General features: G+C 40.8%; 1 protein-coding gene across 7 annotated transcripts in view; it reads left to right on the top strand.

The window, feature by feature from the left end:
* Positions 1 to 16,627, top strand: part of ZMIZ1 (zinc finger MIZ-type containing 1) — a 339,352-nt gene extending 322,725 nt beyond the window's left edge. For 6 of the 7 annotated variants that reach the window (XM_038141494.1, XM_038141490.1, XM_038141492.1 and 3 more), the window contains 3 exons: positions 2,435 to 2,598; positions 8,321 to 8,569; positions 12,191 to 16,627. In XM_038141494.1, coding sequence (XP_037997422.1) covers positions 2,435 to 2,598; positions 8,321 to 8,569; positions 12,191 to 12,298 — 521 coding nt within the window. In that variant the 3' untranslated portion in view covers positions 12,299 to 16,627. The remainder of the gene's footprint in view (positions 1 to 2,434; positions 2,599 to 8,320; positions 8,570 to 12,190) is intronic. The other variant, XM_038141495.1, reaches the window with a different exon arrangement.
* The last annotated feature ends 4,096 nt before the right edge of the window (positions 16,628 to 20,723 follow it).

Genomic DNA, 20,723 nt, shown 5'->3' with positions numbered 1-20,723 from the left:
CATATTTCTGCATTTTTTTCCTTTGCATTTTCCTTCTGTTCCACTCTCATGTGAAAACATCTGGTACTACATAAGTAGAAAACCTGACCCATTTACCCTGCTACTTGGGCCACTAGGTTAACTTGTGGCCAGGTGAGTGACATTCCATAGGCCACCAGAAAGGACAACTTGTAAAGAGCTTTTAGCTGCTTTGCAAACACCTTTGCATTAGAAAATTACTTTTGAGTTCCTCTGCCCATGTGCTACCAGATTGAGGAGCAGGGAACTAAATGCAGGCAATGGGGATAGGCTTTCAAATTACTGGTACGTTGTGAATAACTCAATTATAGTGACAATTCTGAAAACATGAAACCAGAGACTGTTTCTTTTGCAAGTAACATGATATGAGTCAGTTCAGCTCTGGGAAAAGACCAACTGTTCACACTATCAGAATCCCCAAATTGATTACAAGGTGATACATGTGCTTTTTGCAGGCGTTGAAGAAAAATATAGATTGCGTGCAAAATACGGTTAATTTGCTCCAGTGACTGCAAAACTGATGACAGATGATAAAACTTACAAGGTTTTCAAACAGATGAATGATTACTATAACAAAGCCAAGAGCCCTGAATCACATATTTTTCCCCCGTTTAGTGGGAGTGAAGTGCAGTCAGAGCCTGAGAACAGAGCTGTCTATTCTTCACCGTATTTCCAGCTCATACTCAGGAGCAGACAGGATAGCCAGGTCACATGTGAGGCTTAGGCTTTGTGTGAGCATTGCTGCCTGGACTGGTATTTTGCTGCCTTCCCCTATGGGTCCTGTAGCAGAGGTAGTCACTGCTCCTTGCAGCCCTGAGTCCCCACTGGCAGGTGAAACCCAGCTGTTTGCCCTGCAGTCGGGGTGTCAGCACAGTGTGCCAGATTATCCCAAGTGTCTGACAGGCCTCTCCCTCAGCACGTGGCACTGCTCCTGCTGCAGGGAGGGAATGCTACTGCATGGCTGTAAGGCCCTGGGCATGGTGCCTTGTATCTTTATTCTCCACCAATATGTGCACTGAAACGTAGTGATTGCAATTACATAATGTCCTCTGATTAACAGTTCTTCAGAGCAATGTAGCAGTAGTAGTATTACTACTGTGGTTTATGTTTGTTTATTTGGGTTTGACAGGAAGCATACCGAAGTTTAATTTGCAAACATAACAAATATTCAGTACTACAAGACCACATTCCAGCTGCCTGCTAATTAATTATTCCTGATGCAAGGCAAGACCAGCTATGTTCTGTGAGACTCATCCAGTTTGCAGATTAACAAAATGAGAATTAGTAAGGCTCTGCAGTATTTACATGATAGATCAAAGTCCTGACGTCTTTGAGAAGTACTCTTACATGGCTAATGACTACTATTCCTCCAAGATTAAACTTCAGCTTGTGAAGCTGTGCTAAAGAGCAAATGATGCAACTACTTCAGTTTGTCAAACTCCCTTCTTGAGTTGAATATTTAAAACTGCTGTATTTCTACTGACAAACTGCAGGCTCTCTGTGCAAGCTCCAAAGCTGTTCTGTTATTTCAGAGCTCATTATCATCCACTTCACTATCGTATGAAATAGGTGAATGGTTTTAGTTTACTTTTTGCTGTTCATAGCAAATAAGCCACTAGAGCTGATATCTGAATTGGAAGTGTTAAGAGAGGAATCTTAACAAAAAATATGAAGAGTGAAGTCCCTGTCTTGGGATACCTGCTTGCTTTAGAATTCGGGAGATCCCTGGGCCGAGGTGGGCTGGATCCCTATGGACAGTGGTCATCCAGCACTTGTCCTGCAGAGCAGCAGGGGACTCCAGGCCTGCTTCAAGATCTGTGTGTAAATCCAGTCAGTCAAGTGAATTTTATAAGTTTTCTGGGAGGCCCAATTAGATAAGAACACCTCTTCTATGCCTTTTATGAAGGGATAGAGTAGAGACTGTGCTATGAACTGGTATTGTGGCATCTTCCAGATTCACTTCTGTCAATTACTTTCATCAGAAGCTGAAGCAATGCTACAGTTTTACTGAGTGTGTAGAAGCACAGCCATAAATAACACAGGTGTCCTATAAATAATCTGGAACTTGGGCAGCCAGTCTCAGTTACACTGAGATGCTTCTAGATACGAATATCCCATAGAATTTAATATCCTGTTTACTTCTCGGCATGGCTAAGTTTATGTGGTGACTTGGCAATAGTTTTTCAAAATGTCAGCAGTTTTCAATTAGTTCCAACACATAAATGAATTATTGCAGCAGCCAGTGTTTGGAAGCCAAGTGCCCTGTCCCTACTCGCTCAGCACTGGGGGCACAGCTCTGTCAAGCTCAGTGTCACAGCTCCCTGTGCTGTGCAGGGAGGGCGTCACATCACACAGCTCCTGCAAGATACTCGGAGAGATCAACGTTGGAAACAAATCACATCTGTTTCTCTTTCAGGCAACAGTTACCAAGGTCATGGCAATTTTGACTTCCCACATGGGAATCCTGGTGGCACATCTATGAATGACTTCATGCATGGGCCACAGCTGTCACATCCCCCAGACATGCCGAGCAGCATGGCAGCTCTCGACAAACCTCTCAGTCACCCCATGCAGGAATCTGTAAGTAATGGTGCTGGGCACGTAGATTCTCCTTTGTGGGGGTAAGGAGCTCCCATCCAGCTGATGGACCTACCTTACGAACTGCTTTCACTTGCTGTGGATTCCTCACTTGGGAAGTTGGTGAAATACAGTAGTCTTGAGAAATGCCAGAAGTGCCAATTTTTAGTTTCTGGCCATTTTGTTTTTGGAGAGGCATTTCTGTACTTTTTGAATTGTCATTTAAGCTTGTTTATCTGAAAGAAAGAACCTGGCTCAGTGTGCTTGTATTAATCATCATGCTTTGCTCTGACACATGAAAAAAAAATGTACTTCATTCTCCAGGCCAGCAGGACTGAATATCCATCTCCAAGAGACAGCTTGTTAAAGCAAGATATTGGATGGCTTCAGAGCAGGGACAATATCTTCCCTGGCTTTTTCTCTGAGGGCAAAATTTGCATCAAAGCATTTGAGGGGGAATTCTACTCAAGTAGCATGAAAGGCACTTTTAAACTTTTGGTAATAGGACAAGCTTGCAGATTTCAAGGAGAGACACTGCCACTGGTCTGAAAATATCAATGCAAGAGACTGAAAAATAGAGGTTATTCAGGTCTCAAATGGTGAGGCAGAACTGTGTATTGGAAAAGCAGCTTGCTCAGAGCACTGAGTTTTCTATACAGAACTTTATATATCTCCAGAAAATGCAGTACTGAAGCAACTAGATGATAGAAAAGCTACCAGAAGCATTTAGCTCTTTAGGCATGGTTAGTCATCTATTTTAACTCTGTGTGTGGGGTGTGTATACATCCTTTTATGTTCATTTAAGTTGCAGAGCAGGGGGTTTAAAGTGCGCTGTTACTGCACAGGAAGGATGTTTAACTTGACAAGTCATATGTGCCGTGTCTTTAGTGAATCCTAGAAAGTACAATTTCAGAATGTAATGAGGAAACGTGGTAGCAGATGCTCAGCAAAAGCCTACTCAGTCAATGTCTCCTCTAGCTGGCAGTGGGTTTTCCAAGGAGGGTGGTGAGAAATAGAAGAGAGTGGAGAAAGAGTTCTTCATATAGTTTGGAGAGAGTCCAGGTACCAAGACTGTCTGCAGAGGAAGAGTCCAGAAACTGTAATGACTTTACCACTTTACATGCTGATGAATGAGGACAAACATGCTGCAAATGTAGCTTTGCATTGGCAAATTCCACATACACAGCACGGAGTGGTCAGAATTCTCTGCACAGGAATCAACCACACAGTATTAGAATACAGTAGTGAGGGGAAATGGGTGAACCAGCCTGAGCCACTCACAGCTGCTTTCCTTTGAATCAAAGTCACAGGGAATTTCTCTTTGCTTCCCATTATCTGGCACTACCTCTTGATTTCATCAGTTAACAGCCATACCTTTGCTGTAGTTGTTGCCCTGGTGAAATTCCTGAAGTGGTAAGATATGAAGTAGTTGAGTATAAAAGTGAAGAATTTGTAGCTTTCTGAAAATAGGACTGTTTACATAGCAGAGGTGAAAGTTCCTCAAGGCTATGCATGTTCCAGAGCTGTGGGAGTGTATCGAGGCAAATGTTAATGGACTTCCAGTTCTGTGGGCCAACCTGTAGCAAATCTAATACTTGCTTATGATAGCTGGCAATTAAAGTAAACCTTTGCCTCACTTCTCCCTCATCTATCATGCTACTCAAGCAATATCATTTGGGAATAGGAAGCAGTGCTAAAGCAGATTCCTACATTATGTCAGTGGCTGGTTTTCTGTAATGAGAATCAGTTTTCAGGTCTTTTAGCAGAAGAGAATTAGATTAACCTTGTCAATGTGGCTGTGCAGTTTTCAGTCCACATTTGAGGACTCTGAGTGCTCCCACACAACCTTTTCAGTGTTATAAAATCTCTGCTTTCTTCTTTCTTTCTTATCCTCTCTCTTTTGTTTTTTTCTCTCAAAATGAACTGTTTGTCTGTAGCAGACACTCAAGAAAGGCATCTTTTAAAATCACTGCTTTTAGAGAAATACATGCCTTAAACACATTCCTAAATTGTGTAGTTGCATGTCTTTGAAGAGACACTTCATACAAAAACAACTATAAACAAATTGTATGATTGAAGCAAGGTTTTAGGATATTACCTGTGCTCTTCTCTGGCTTTGTCTTTCCTTTTACACAGTTAGCAGCTTTTTGTAGTTTGCACATACTATTCGCTTTGGCCATTTACAAGGTGAGTTGGGATTGGATGTTCTGTCCTTTTAGACCTGAGGTCTCTCTTGCTGGAGCTGAATGCTGCTGAGGAAGTTCCTAGCAGTCCTATTTTGAAGATTTATGTGGTGGCCCTTACACAGTGGTAGGCAGAGAAAGTTGATCCCTCCAGACATACTCTGTAGGTCACTCCAGGAAATGCAGATATTTGCTCAGTGTATTTAGGACTGGGTAACGAGGGATGGATCAGTCAGAATTTCCTTCCCTTAACACTGCTGTTTCACTCCTGTAGAAAAAGAAAAAAAGTCAGGATCTGAAACATGACCAAAATACCACTTCCCCAGCACAGAGTGTTGTGAGAGCTGTGGAACAGATACCGCATTGCAACAGTGCAAGATTGCTGCAGAACAGCTGCCACATCATGCCAGCTCCTGTTTGTTTTCAGAAATTGTAACCACATTTTAGACGATGGAGAATTCAGTTAGCTCTAGTTTAGTGCTTCTTGCAGACAGTGTAAGGAGTGACTGAGCAATGGATGATGGCACCATAGGTTCATATGCACAGGGAGGTGATATGAGCTGGTGCTACTATAAAAAGTCATTGCTCTTGTTTCTATTTTTACTTTTCCTCCCTCCCAGCAAAAGTGTTACTGCAGCCATGAAGTGATCTGGATCCAGGTACTGATGTGACCGGAAACTAATTCAGGGGCAGGGTGGGGAAATGCAGTGCATGTCTACGAGGTTTCACCTTGCAGACTTGGCAAACAGGGGGATGGGAAAAGTGGCCAAGAACATCAGCTGGGTAGGCAGGATGGCATCTTTTAACAGTTTTGGTAGCTAACACAGCAAAAGAGTTGGTAAAACTGTGACCCTGGTAATGGAGAGAGAAATAAACCATTGGCTTTAACTGGTGATTTTTTTTCCCACTAATAATTTTCTTCAGAGACAGAAATATTGCTGTGCAGTGGCACACAATACGTTGCTCCACAGCTGTACATCTCAGCACTCCTAGAGGTCACTGTTGGGCTGTAGAGTTGTGCTGCTCTGTGCTGTTAAGCTGAAGATGTAGTTGTCTGCTCTAAGCTTTTCTTTTATAGACTGTAAATGCTTTAAGAGTGCAGAAGCTTATGCCACTAAAAACAACTCTGGAATTCTCTTACCGTGCAACCAAAGGCAACTTTGTTACACTCTGCATTCATAGTGCCAGTCGGTGTTTGCAGAGTAAAATGGTGGGAGTTGCAGGTGCAAGGTAAACATACCCAAAGTGTGCTGCTTACAATGTGTTTGCACCATAGCAAGATTATCATTACTTAGCTGAATGCAAATAGAAAATGTTCCTGTCCCAAGCATTCTGCTTCCTCACTGAGGGGCTGGTGGAGTCAGTGGCCTAAGTCGGATGGATTTGGAATCTGCGGTGGCTTTTCAAAGAATATGATTGCCCTCAGTCTTAGAATAAACAATTAGTCCCTATACACCCATTGTCTAAGGACCCAGTGACTGTGTTATCAGCTAAATATATGTTTAAATCCTTGCCTGTATAAACGCAATGTAGAATTTCTAACTTGCTTATTTGTTTTGAAGTCTGTCTGAGTACATATGAATGCCTCTACTGCTTAAAATAGTTATTTATTTAAATGTGCCAGCATGGCCCTTGCTTTATGCATTCTGGGATAAATTTAAGAACTTCTTCAATATAATCCTGTTTGGTTTTGGATTTTTCTAGAAACTGGTTTCCCACGTTACCAACACTATCATAAATTGCTTTTTACTTTTTGTTGTTATTATTAAGCTTTCTAATTTCCACACTTTCTGTTGCACTTGATCTCAATGAGTGAGGAAGGAAACAGTACTATATAGACTGACATCTACTTATACTTGGACTTTTGCAAAGTTTTGGGCTGCAAATTCTTTTACATTAAAGTGTGATCTGTGTGCAGATTTTGTACCAACTTACCCCTGTGGTAACAACAGTGTTGGAGAATGTTTTTCAAGTAGTCAAACTGTGACACCAATGGAGAAATGTATATCAGGACTTTTTACCAGTTACTTTAAACTCTCATATGGGATAGAGAGCCAAATACGTGCACGTAGAATCTTTCCACAAACCTTCGTAATACCAAAGTATTCAAAAGGACCTCCATGCAGCTGAGTGTGACTGTCCCAATGGATCAGTATTCAAGTTTCAGCTTTCCTAAGAGTGGTGAAAAGTATTTTTTTAAATACTTGTTTCTCTAATTTTTTTATGAGAACATTTAATTATTTTTTGTAATAACCTCCCTTTTGCCTTCTGAAGCTGTAGGCTGAAGTTAATATAACTTTGCAGTTTATGTGATATGAAAGGGTGAATACTGACATAGCATTTTGCTGGTTTCTGTTGGCTTGGCTGGATGAATTTCATGCTGTTCTATGTATGTATTTGTTCCTTTATTTCAGCTTCATTTTGTCCAATATGTAGCATTCCTCAAAAAATGTTTACATTTTTTGTTTCTCCATATGCCCAGTTCACATGAGATATCTGATTCTGAAGCATTCAGACACTTCTTTCTCATGGCACCAAGGTCAAGCCCCAGAGAATCCACCAGCATCAAATATGACACGCAGCAGAAGGAAGAATTGGACTTGTGCATTTTTATTGCTTCTCTGTCGTGTGAGAAAGACTTTTCCCCCATTCAGTAGTAGGGTTAGGAAGACACATGTGGATTGGTAGTTTATTCCCAACAGAAAACATAAAAAACCACTAAGTTCTTGCTAGACAATTCATGCACAGCATGAATACAAAGCAGAGTGTGATTGTTGGCCTAGTTGAAGCTAAGGCAGTGTACTTTGCAGTCAGCAGGTGTGCAGCCACCCACAGCAGCTCGGCTCATGGTGGGGAATGTGCTTCCTGAGCTGCCTTGGTTCTGTCAGCCATCTGAACCCAGGAATGTCAGCAAGGAAAACCTTCAGCCTTTAACAGGGGTGTTGCATTCTGAGAAGGAGGGAACGAGTAGGGACGAGCTGGTGTTTGTAAGATATTTGTAAAGAGCTGAGACAGGAATAGGCTGCAGTGTCAGGAAGCTACCGAACAGGGGAGCTGGGCAGAAATTATGCATTTTCTCAGTTAATGAGTTTCCTGGCATAGGGATCATTCAACAAATTCTCCATTCATTCATAACATTTTTTAGGGCAAAAGCATCTGCCTTGCTAATGCTGAGCCACGCCCATAAGCCTCCTTCCCTCCTCTTTGTGGTGCATTGATTTGCACCATATCTTCATATACAGTTTTCCACATTACAAGGAAGCAAACCAACAGCACAAGTTCAATGTGTTTTTTCTCCTTGCAGACAACCTTCAAAAAGCTGAAACACTCCCTCCAGCATTGGGATATGGAGTTTCCTTTTCCAATGGCGCTTTTTTATTTCTTTTTTGTTGTTGTTTGTTGATTGGTTTTGCTGGGGTTTTTTGTTGTGTGTGTCTTTTTTAATTTATTTTGTTTTATAACATGCAGTTACAGAGTCAGGCACCGCGAGCACTGTACCTTGTGGCCTCACTTTCTTTTCCTGCTTTTTTCCTCCTCCGCAGATCCCTCATCCCGGCAGCACTGATCAGTCCCATACTTCCATGCAGCAAGGTTTGCACGTCCCTCACCCCAGCAGCCAGTCAGGGCAGCCATTACATCACAGCGGGCCTCCTACCCAGCAGTCCCGGCAGCCACCCCCGGCCGCTTCTAGCAACCATCCACACAGTGACCTGACCTTTAACCCCTCCTCAGCCTTAGAGGGTCAGGCTGGTGGACAGGGAGCACCCGACATGCCGGAGCCCTCGCTGGATGTAAGTCTGTGTCATACTCTCATCTGCCTGCCATAGCGTGTGCTTCGCATCGCGCGGGAGGGCGGGGAGGGCAGGGGACGGGGCCGCTTCCTCAGCACATGCCATCCTTTCATGCTTTGGTACATGGGCGCAGGTGCTGCAGCCAAGGTGACAGGGCACTCCTGACCTGCTGGCAGAATGGATGGTTCTGGTTGGAGCAGCTGCGTGGTGTGTGAGCCGTAAGCTTCTTCCGAGCGCCGAGGCAGGCATTTCCTTAGGCAGCAGCTCAGGCACCAGGCTGGGAGCCATCTCCTCCTTTCCCACCTCGGCGCTGGTTGGGCTGTGCTCTCCTGGACTCTGAAGCTGTTGCAGTGCCTGGATAGGAGGAGGGACACAGCTGTGTGTGGTTCAGACTGTGGCGTTGCTGTGCCAAGTGAGCTCTGCGCTGAGCCCTGCGGCATGTCCTGGCCGGCGGGAGCGGGATCTGTGTTGGCCCACCCTGTGACACTGTCCCTGCTCCCTGCAGCCAGAAACAGCCTGTGCCCTTCCAAACCTGCTCTTGTGGGTGGCTCAGCAGCATAAGTTCCTCCTCCCAGTACACCACACAGGGACGTAAACAGCATGGACATTTTCTGCCTCCTTAGCCACCATGGGAGGCAGCTGACAACGAAGTCTAGTTTTAAGGCCAAAAGTAGTCTTCCATCTCTTAACATCGATTCAGTGGAGTTGGAAGTGACTTACCTGAGGTGTATCTCTCTGGATAGCCGTCTACCTCCCAAAATAGAAATCCTCAGCACTAGGATTGGATTTTTGTTTGAGTCATGCATTCCTGTATGTGTATCTTCTGTCTGTTCCAAAGTCTGCTGCTGCACAGTTAATTTCCTTAGAGATATGTTTGCTTCTGTGCCTTGGATTTATATCTGTATTTGCTGTTGCTGTATACTTGCATGTCCCCTGTCACACAGGAGCACTGGGCTGGCAGGTAGCCTCGCAGAGGAGGGAAGGGGTTAGGGGACAGATAGAGGCTCCAGGATGCTGCAGGAACAGTGATCAGTGAAGCAACTTCTGCTGTTTCACACAATATGGTTGTGTGCACATCCTTTGGGAATAATAGCTCATGTGGCAGTTAAGTTCTGAACCCTTGAGGGCCCTGTCTGAGCAATACTGAAAGGTGAAATAAAAATGTCTTTTTTTTTCTTCTAATACCTAAGAAACATACAGTATTTTGTTATGGGTCGGGCACCCATTCCTTGGTGAGAAGCAAAGTACATAAATCTGTACACTTATCTCAGTACTATGGCTATCACTGATGAAGGATCGCTGGTTTCTAAAGGGGAGGCAAGTGCTGTACAGTGTGGGGAATAAACTTACTGGAAATACCTGTGATCCTGATCAGATGGATTATTTTAATGGGTGGCTTGTGGAACCTGGCTGAATAAAGTCCCATGCAGCAAAGCAAACAGGGCACTGTACTGTGGGCAGCTCGACCCACTCCCTCCTGGCACAGACACGGTCATTCTGCAGGAATTCAGGTAGATGCAGTCTAAGGCTTACCCTGGGTTAAAGAATCCACCTCATATGGATGCAGGCACAGACAGGGGAGATCTGCACAGGTACTTCAGACAGCAGAGGCTCAAGACTGAAATCACTGGTTAGACCTCTCAATTTGAACTTCAGGAGCACAGGATACACTTCTCCAAACTCTATGCTCCACCTATTTAGGGTACACTCTACCCTAAATCTGGCACATTCCTGTAGCTTCTGTCCCCATCACCCCCTCACAGGCCCTGGCACTCCTTTCTCTTTTGTCCCTGCTCCAGCACAGCACTCTTAGTTCCCAGCAAGTCCTTCCTGAGCTCTCTGGTTTTCACACCAGTGGGGCAGGAGGCCAGCTGGGCTGCCTGACCCCTCTGACTGAGGGAAGCTGCGGCCACCCTCAAACTCAGAAGGCTTTTCAACTTCACATACTGAGCGTGTTGTTTAAAACTTCCACTCTTCTTAAACTTTTTTTAAAATCCCTGCTATAGAAGAATGGGTCTCATGGACGATTTAAATTTTTAAGACTGAGTTGTAAAATTGTAGGACAAATTCAATAACTTCATTTCTCCACACTTGGTGGGGCTGCCATTTTCTTTTGGATTTTTTTTTCTTTTTGGATTTTTTATGATATACTCATAAAAAATTATGATAGGAGGTGAAGTACATTTAAAAGTCTCATGTCTCCATACAATGACAATAGCATTTTTACCATGAATAAATTGAGGTGGTAGCTTAAGAAGAAGATTCCTTCTGGGAGATTCTGTTTCTGTAAATTTGACACTGCATTTTTTCAAAATGCTTAGAAAGCAATAAACTTTTTTTTTTGGCATTTCATGTTTAGCTCATGGAAAAATTGGTTTATCCATATAATGTTAGAAGATGAAGTTTTGTTTAATTTGCACAAGAGTAATAGAAGCCTATAAATACAGTATTTATTTGTTAAACTGAATTGGTCAAGCTTTTGGTTTTATAATATTTGAAAACACAGAACAATTTAAAATTAAGTTCATGTACCTACTATGAAGTTTGTTAAAACAGTCCATATTTTTCATCTTTAAAACAATGCAGAACATAAAAGGGCTTAATTACAAACTGTTCCCTGCAATTTTTTATATATGACACTTTTACATTTGCCTAGGAAGGGGCGAGATGCATTATAGAGCAGAAAACATTGCCTGATGAACAACCCAGGAGTTACAATGTACTTGTCATCTGTCAGATCAAAAAGAATGTGTTGTGATGGTTTGAAAAACAAAATTTTATAATTGGAATACAGTATTTATGGAAATACATATTGAAATCCCGTAGCTATTCATTTTGATACTTCAAAGAACTGTGCAGATTAAGTCATCTTCTGTTGGATGGAATGTTACACCTGTGACCCTTTAAAATGTCTGGAATTGCATGTAATGCTGTAGTGAAGTAAGTACTTCCAACCACTGTAAACTCCTGCCACAGAAAGGAGAAGGACTCACCCAGCTGCTTGCCACTCCTCTCTCCATACTTCTCCTCAGTTGTTTTTTTTTTTTTCCACTTTCCCTGATTTGTTGGTTGCTTTAACCCTGGATGAGTTCCTTGCTCCAGGTCACTGTCCCAGAGCTTAGATCAGTGCACTGAGGAGTTACTGGGGGCGAGGAAAGGACAGGGCTGCCTCCTTCTGTAGAGCTGCAGGCTTTGGGTGGCCATCAAACTGATATGTGAGAACCAGACCAGCCTTTGCCCATCTACCTTAAAGCTCAAATATGGATTACTCAAAGTGCTTGTTTCTAGTGTTTATGCGGTGTGTTATAGGAAACGTTCATAATGAGCATTTATCCAGAAGGTTTTGTCAGGATCATGAGCCAGGCAATATGATGGGGGGGTGGATTGAGAAACCCTGAGATGATAATGTAATTCACAGGTGAAAACTGAGTCACAGAGACTTTCACAAGCAATTGGATACTGCGTCATCTGAGGGTGTTAGGCTTGTGATGCTGCCTTCTGTTTTATTTGGATATATTGTTATGCAAACCAGATTCCAGGAATGTGTGGTGTTTAATCCCTTTCTTTTCTCACTTGTGTTTCTGTTATCTGTAATTTTTACTTTATCTTTGTATTTTATAGCTGCTTCCAGAACTCACAAATCCAGATGAGCTGCTTTCATACCTGGATCCTCCTGATTTGCCAAGCAATAGCAATGATGACCTTCTGTCTCTCTTTGAGAACAACTGAAACCATGTGTATTCTCCCATCCTTTTCACTTGTTCACACGTGTGTGGCTGCACAGCGAGGAATCTTAACACTCCTTTTCCACAAGAGAAGAAAAAAACCTCACAACTCGATCCAGTGGTGCACTCCCTGCTTTCTTCATCTCAGAACTGCTTTTGTTAGCTTCAAAGACTGCGAAAGTGATGGGAGAAAATAATACAAAAGTTAAATAAATGCAGTAATCTCCGAGTCTGCCATGCTACATGTGACAAAGAAGCATAGACAGTTGTGCAGCTATTGGAAACCCCATTTGGTGTTCATCCTCTAGAGAGAGAGTTCTGTGATAAACATAGTGTGAAGTATCTTGGCAAAACCGAATCTTGGCAAGGGAAGAAAAATCAACAGAATGGAACTGTCTTTAATTGACCCGTCTCAGAGTGTCTTTACAATGCTTGTTCTTCCATTTTTTTGAAACTGTATCTCCCTCTACCCCACTTCTCCTCTGCCCCCCTCCAGCCATGGGTTTGCCTTGGAATGATTGTCCTGGCCACACACAAAATGAAAAAAACACCTACAAAGCTCAAAAAAGCACAAATCCTACAGTCAAGTGGTAAAGTTAGGGAAGACACACAGGCCTGTCAGAGGGAGCCAGCACTGTAGCTAACGCGACTTCAGTAGCGGAGCCCTGAGCTCTTCAGGCCGCAGCCGTGGGTGTCGGGATTTCTGCAAGCGCAGAGATCTTCACCATCTCTTTGCAGAGGATTCCTCTGGCCCAGCACACAGATTGGAAGCACCCAGGAAAAATTTTTTTAAAGTTTGCAGTGTTTAGGGATTTTTGTGATTTGGTTTCAAATCAGTACCGTTTCTGACTGCGTTAACATCCAGCTGTAGAGATTGCTGTAATAGATCTTTTTGCCATGTATGCCATACATAACGGAAAAGAGAGGGAGGGGGGACGCAAACCAAACTGTTCCTGATTATTACCTACAGCCTTCGGTGCCCCAAGAGTTTGTGTCACTGTCTGTACTGCACAATGCATAGTAAGACAAGCTGGGTTGAAGGCAGCAAGGAAATCATTGCAGGATGGAGGGAGAGTAACATCATTTTCTGCATAATTATTTTTAATAATCAGCTTGAGAAGGGGCATTGACATTGGACAGACGTCTTACAGCTTCATTTTAGTTTTGCTTTGCATTCTGTTTTTGTGACTGTTACAGATACTTCCGCCTTTTCCTTTTCTCCTCCTTCAGTTTCTTTTTTTAAACTTGGCTGCTGGGATGAGCTCTTTCTTCTGAAGGACCGAGTGTGGGGAGAATAAGTACTTGTCAGTAGATTGCTACTGCCCTCAAGAGACCCTGCTGCCACAATTACTGTCTTGCCCCTGTGATCTTTGCTTCTCGTGTGGTTGCTGCTCCTGCATGAGCTTCCTATTGCTTCTGTGCCCATTTCTGTGCTCTTTGTCTCTCTCTCTCTGTTATAAATGATGTACAGTAGCTGTGTAAGAAGTGCATGTGTGCCAACTTTGCCCTCGTGGTGCAACATTTCAGCTTTTCCCCACTGTACAGTTACTGGTTTTGTTTCTTTTGATACTAAAGCATATTTGACCCTACTCCTTTTCCTCTTCCCAAATCCAATCAAACACCCTTCATTTGCTCGCCTCAATGCGTTTTAAACTGAAGTGCCAGGCAAAATTTTGTTTGTTCCTGTCAGTTTGACTAGATAGCTTCCTAGCCCTCTGTGTTTAGTTTGCAATGCTGTAAATGGCATGCTCTGTGCTTACGACTCTGGATTTGCTTTCCTCACCAAAGTCATATTTGTCAATTCTCTGCATTTTTTGTTTTATTTTGCTCTTTTTGTTAACGTTTCCCACTACTGCTGTACATGCATTGTGGTATATATATGCTAGTCAGCAGCACCTTGCTGTAGATATTAAAGGAAATGGCAGTTTAGTTCTTTGTTTTCCAGTAGGAGTATTGAATCTGTCAAACGTATTATGTAGAAATGGTCCCACACTTATATTTTTCCTCTTTCAAGTTTTTTTAAGAAAGGCGCTGTTCATTATGCAAAATCAATTATTTTAAGAATTGCTATTGTAAATATCTTTGTGAATATTTTAGTATCGTCTTTGATAATATTCAACATTTTCATGATCTGGTTATACTTTTGCTGGTGTTTTTAAATACCTTGTCTGAAGAAAAATATGGGTCCTTTTTTAAAAAAGAAAATTGAGGGTTCTTTAACAGAATAAGGGAGTTGGGTTTTGGGTTTTTTTTCCCCCCCTATTTTCTTTTGGTAAGTTAGCCCAAATTTCATATCCATTTAAGTGATGAATGAATTGATACATCAGGCAGTACCTGGATAATCAGGGCCCAGCTCTGTCATGGAAACATAATTGTGTTTGCCTAGGGAAAAAGTAACCCAAACTGATTAACCGGTGTTCATTGACTGTGGGTGATCGTGAGCTGGTAATGGCAGAGTTTGTTCATTTGCCCAAGTGAGCAGAACATGTAGGACCAGCTGTCTGACCAGGTAAAGATGCACTAAGGCAAGCAGCAAATCTGTATGGTACCGTATTTATATTGCTGTACTGGTGCTCCAGTCTCTGAAACTGGGGCAAAGACACTTAGGGATGTTGGTGGGTGGGGGAGGGAAACAGTATAGTATATTTCATTCTGCTTAGAAGTGTCTTTTTTCTTATGTAGGCTTGACAACCTGTAGAGGATCTGTGCAGAATATTAAAGATACCTTGGTGTAATACATGGTAATATGGTTGTGGTGTGGTGCTGCTATCACACAATTCCTAGGAAAGACCATTGTTCAGTTACTGATACGGATGTGTTGTGTAGCCATTTTGCTGTAGTAGTTTCCCCCTGGTTTTTTGCTGCATTTTTTATATAGGTCTGGAAGTCATGTGCAGAGGTGGCTAATGATAAACTGACTTTATGCCCTTAGAGTTAGTTTTTTTCTATTTGGGGGGTAAATTCTTAAGCCATAGGTTTGGGAATAAAAAAGATATCTCACTATTAGTTGGAACTGGTTGCTCTGATTTTTTAAATTTATTCTATTTCATGTTTCATTCTCCACTGATTCCTGAGCGGCTAAGTTAGTCACCTAAAATTAATTTTCTCTTAAACACAATATTAGTATTTTAAGCCAGGTATGTTAAGGATTGACCTTTTGCTAACTGCTAGTATTTAAAATGTATCATTTACAAGTACCTGTTGGAAAGAATAAAGGGAAAAAAAGCCCCATGGATATTAGCAATATGTTTGGAGCAGTGTTGGCATCTGCTTTGTACAGTAATAGATAATTAAAGCGGACAGTTGACATCTTTAAACTTACAGAAATGTTTGGTTTTTAAGCAGAACTTAAAAAAGAAAGTACAATTTTTACCCATCACCCAAATGTTGGACATTTGAGACAGTTTTAAAATTTATCTGTCACCTAAAATCAGGTACTGTATAGTGAAGTCAGTATGAAAAAGCTTCTGAAAATTTAGTTATTTTTTTATCCATTCACTGCCGTACTAAAGTTTAGAGAAAAAAACCTAGCAAATAGGGTAATCACAGTCATTTCTTTTAAAGCTTAATTATTATATGAGATTCCAGTAGTGTTTTTCTTCTTTTGTTTTTGTTTCTTTACCTTTTAATCGTTTCCCCATGGAAGTTCATCTGGGAAAGAACCCACAGAGATCTACAGTTCTGCTGCCAAGACATTATTATAGGACTGACAGTACACGCCAGTGTCTGCAGCGGAGACTCAAGGGACAGCTGTACATATGTAAATGACAAATAGAGACATGTTAACAGAAATGCATTCATTTTCCTTGGAATGTGCATTGTTTTTATTTCGCAGGAAAAAAAAAAAGCTTGAAGCTCCATCTTATGTGGAAAATGAATCCTGTTTGTTAGCGTTTGTGGAGTCTCAGCATTTGTTCCACTTTCACTTCTGTAATATACTCTGATCCTTTGTTTTATTTTGTTTTATCTACATGTAATATTTAGCTTACGTGTACTAGTCTATCACCTGTGTATTTTTAGGGTGCTACAGAAATAATGAAGAAAAATACGGGGATTAAAAAAAAAAAAAATTGTAACCAAATTCATACTTTGTACAATTTTTGATATCACGATCAGAGGAGAATTAAAAAAAAAAAGTACAATCTGAGGTAACATGCAAAAATGGCCATTGTCTTTGTTTGTACATTGTATGTACAGTACAATGCAATCATTTCATACTTTAAACTGGTCAGAAAAAATAATTGTGATTTTTAGTCTTGCAAAACTGTATGTAGTTAGATGATGTGACAACCTAATATTTATCTAATAAATATGTATTCAGATGAAACCTGTATATTAGGTGTTCATGTGGTTATTTTGTATTTAAAGATCAAATTATTTGACTATTGCTAGACATTTATATACTCTGTTGTAACACTGAAGTATTCTCATTTGCTCATGTTAAATTTTTTTTCCAAAATAAATTTGCAAAATTAAGGTCTGACTAATTGGCAGCTGCTTTGTAAATTTTGAGTTTCATTTTGAAACCATGAACTTCCCCTTTGCTCTCCCTGGTTTGAGTTAATGTGGAAGTCAGTTGCATGAGGTGTACCTTCTATCAGAGCAGGACTTGGTGCAGGAAGGGAAAGGTGAGAACCACCCTGGAGACTGAAGATAGAAAAAGATTATGAATGCAAATACGGGATCACGCAGAAAAAAGTCCCTGCCAGGCAAGGCATTGGTAACTTGTTGTTCAGTATGCAGGGCACTGCCTCTCTCCCAAACAAGTAATAATTACTTTGAAATTAAATCTTTATGTGATATGAATAACAGGAAAGGATTGCTTCTCTCTGGAATTGGCACATGAGGAGATATTAAACAACCAGCACCTTTGTTCTAAATTCTTCCAAATTTGAATGTTTTCTTTCAATTGGAACCTGTTAATAAAGTGAAATTAGACAATTTTTTTCTTAATGCATCTCCATCTTAAAGTTGAAGCATTTGGTTTCTAAATGCAACCTTTGAGTTACAAATCTGCCTAATTTACCTACCTGTTCAGCTGTAAGCAGCCTGAATGGTGACACAAGGAGTACACACAGGGTATCAGCAACACGCACAGGTCCTGTCCTGGTGGATTTCTGCACCGAACGGAGCCACAGCCATCACTCGCTGCATCTGAGAACGTGGGGTAACAGATCTACTGACTGTCTCTGTGTTTGCAGATGGCATTTCTGAAGGCGTTTAGGCAGAACCCACCTTTGAAATACATTCAAATACCTGGGAACAAACAACCATTTCACAATATGAGTATCTATCTGTGCAAGCACATATAGCAATTATTAATTATTCCACACCTCCACAAGGGCACTAGTCTTTGTTGTTGATTGAGATACACACGTGTGTGTGTGCCTGTGTGTAAAAAAAAAATATATATATACACACACACATATATATATATATGTTTGTATAAATCTAGACTAGGGATTTATTTTCTCAAGTTGGGAAAAATCATTCATTTCTGACTCTGAATTTCTGCCTTCCTTGGCAGCACTACCAATTCCAGTGGAGTTTTTAGGACAGCATAATAAAAGCGAGTTACAGTGTACGCTGTAGTGAATCAAAAAGTGTTTGTCCATTTCAGCCCATAATTAATAACTCTTTTGGTTTTGGTATTCTGTTTTCCTGGAAGCTCCCCAGAAGTGTCAACAAGTCATAGTGCACACTGACTTTGGCACTGTACAGCTGGAGGAAAGCTCGTGATGTCCCTGAGCATTTTTCGAGCTTACTTTGAAGTCTGCAGAGACTGCAACAATCCTGAAAGTGGTATTTGTCCAGATGTCAGCTGAGGACCCCAGGATAGGTAAGATGTGTGTATACAGTTGATGCTGCTGTCTCCTGTCCCATGTCCTGGCAGTGTGTTCTGTGTGTCATGCACTCTGCTTCCAGAGAGCCACCTACACAAGTATCTGTCTGTGACCTCTCTGTTACTCCATGTGCTAATCAATTGTTGAACAACTTCAGAACAAGCTTATTACCCTGCGTTTCTTCTCTGCTCTTCCTCATCAGTATGGATCTCTGATTCATATTATTTTGTTTATGCACATTATATTCTGTTGCCATGCACTTGACCATGCTTTTTACAGGAGTAACACGTTAAAACAATTAAGAACATGGAAGAGGGACAGACCCCATATCTCTTTTCTCCTTGGACAATGGGGATGGGAGTCCTGTGCATACAGCTGTTTGCTTTCATTTTGAGTAACCTAGTCAGCATATAAAACAGCTGTACAACTCTCACCCAGTATTCTACTATAATTCTTTAATTTGTTATCCTTCTCTGTTTCACTTTAAAATTAAAGAATGTGGTTTTTTACATTTGTGTACCTGATCTTATATTTGTATGTGTAATTAACCAGAAGTCACTTCTCTTTTATCTGCTTAAATTCCACATCTGTACAAATCTTCCTGCATCATGAACTTCCAGTCATGAACCTTTTTTTAGATTTTTAATTATTACCAATGTGTCAACTTATTACAGTTTTTCCACTTTGCGTCACCAAAATCCTACTGTCTCTTATGTAGGATATTGTTCCTAATGTCTGTCATTGCATCAATGCACTACTATTTGTTCTGTCTAAAAAGAACACAAGATTTTTCTTGTCTCAGACAGACCACTGAAACTTCTGCTGAGATATCTTGTTTCCATCAGTCTGCAGAATATTCCAGGGGAATATAAAAGTGGCCCCCAAGGAACCTAATCAATTATGCAATTTTGTTTGTAGAGCAAGCAGACAGCAATTAGGTCACAGCTCGTGCAGGCATTAGCACACAGCGTGGCACAGGTGGGCTGCCAGGTTGCTTTGCCACGTAGCTCATCCGCATTTCCAGGTACTCCTTGCCTACACCATAACTGGATTCCTGCAATTTAAGTACAGCCTTCTGTTAAAATCCTTCCCTTTTGTGGACTAGATGAGATAAGGCTCATTCCTCTGTCTGTTGAATATGTCTGCTTGGTTTGTCCAGTATCTTTCCAAATACTGAACTCACTGTACTTCTTGATAGATCAGTTACACACAGCAAAGTTAATGCTAGGATTTACCATTCCTGAATACCTTGGCTTCTCTGCTCCTTTGTGGGTCTGTTAGACATCCTAAGAGGTAGATTTAGGATTATCAATTATGGTTTTCCCCTAGGTCAGAGTTATTTTTAATTGAATTTTACAGTTTAGGCTTTCCAGTTTGTCCATAGCTGTTTCATGATGTTGGTTGTTTTCTGGCACATTTAATTTGTCACCTTGGTCTCATATGAAGACATTGATTATTGTGAACACAAAGATAGGTTGCTAATTTTGAGAAATTTTAACTAGTTAAACACTAGAAAAAGATAAATTTAATTTTTTTTATATTTTGGTTTGCAAAAAAAAAACCAATTAAAATTCCCCATATTTATTTAATAAATGCTGGAGTTGAAGTCTGAGTGTCTTTTTAATGCACATATAAATTTATTCAGTTTTTTTATATTTCAAAATTATAATCAGTGCTCCCTTTCCTTACTTCTGTGTTTCTCAGAATGTACTTTTTTAAGACATGGACAATCAGTGAATTTTATCCATTTACACCTCTGGTGAGCTTCCTAGTTAGTTCATAAAGTCATTCAGAATACATTCCTTCACAAGAACTCCTAGCAGTTTTCCTTTCCAAGTTCTGAATGATGGTCCCTCTGGGAAGAAGCATGGCTTCCATATTGCCACTATCAAACTGATGGCAAAATGTGCAGAAGTGCCACTGAGTCAGAGGAGAGAACTTCTGACCCTTAGCTTCAGAATAATTCACAAAACGCTTCATTATCCAGAGGTGTTCTTGGACTGTAAATGTGACACATGTTAATTTGCATCTGACAACTTGAGATCTCAGTGGCACATTGTGTGTTCAGGTGGTGGTCACATGCAGTTGTGTCATACAGATACGTCATAAGGTTCCATGCTAACTCATGTAGTACTGCTGTTGCATGCTGAAAGTAAGCAAAGCTTTCAGGAGGGAAATGGCAAAAAAGCAGAGAGGAATCTGAGATTCTGTGTGGTGAGGTTGCTTCCAGCAGAGTTGTTCATTACAGAATAACTGGTGGAATTTCAGAGTTAGTTTAGAGCAGACAGGATAATTCATCCTGTACAAACTACAGAGACAGCTGTTACCTCAAAGATATGCTATACAAAATGCGTATTATATCTATATTATATAAGTATATAAAATATATAAATGGATCTTTATATAATTATATATAATATATAATTATATATAATATATTATATAATTATATAATTATATAAATATACCCATATAAATATAGGTATAGATCTGTATTATATATATCTATATATATATTAGATATATATTTATAGATTTGGACACAAGACAAATGCAAGGAAAACCCAAGTCTTTACCAGGCAGCTG

This window comes from Motacilla alba, chromosome 6, assembly GCF_015832195.1.
Source record: "Motacilla alba alba isolate MOTALB_02 chromosome 6, Motacilla_alba_V1.0_pri, whole genome shotgun sequence".
Taxonomy (NCBI): domain Eukaryota; kingdom Metazoa; phylum Chordata; class Aves; order Passeriformes; family Motacillidae; genus Motacilla; species Motacilla alba.
The sequence above is the reverse complement of the archived record's forward strand: the minus strand, read 5'-3'. Positions and strand labels throughout refer to the sequence as shown.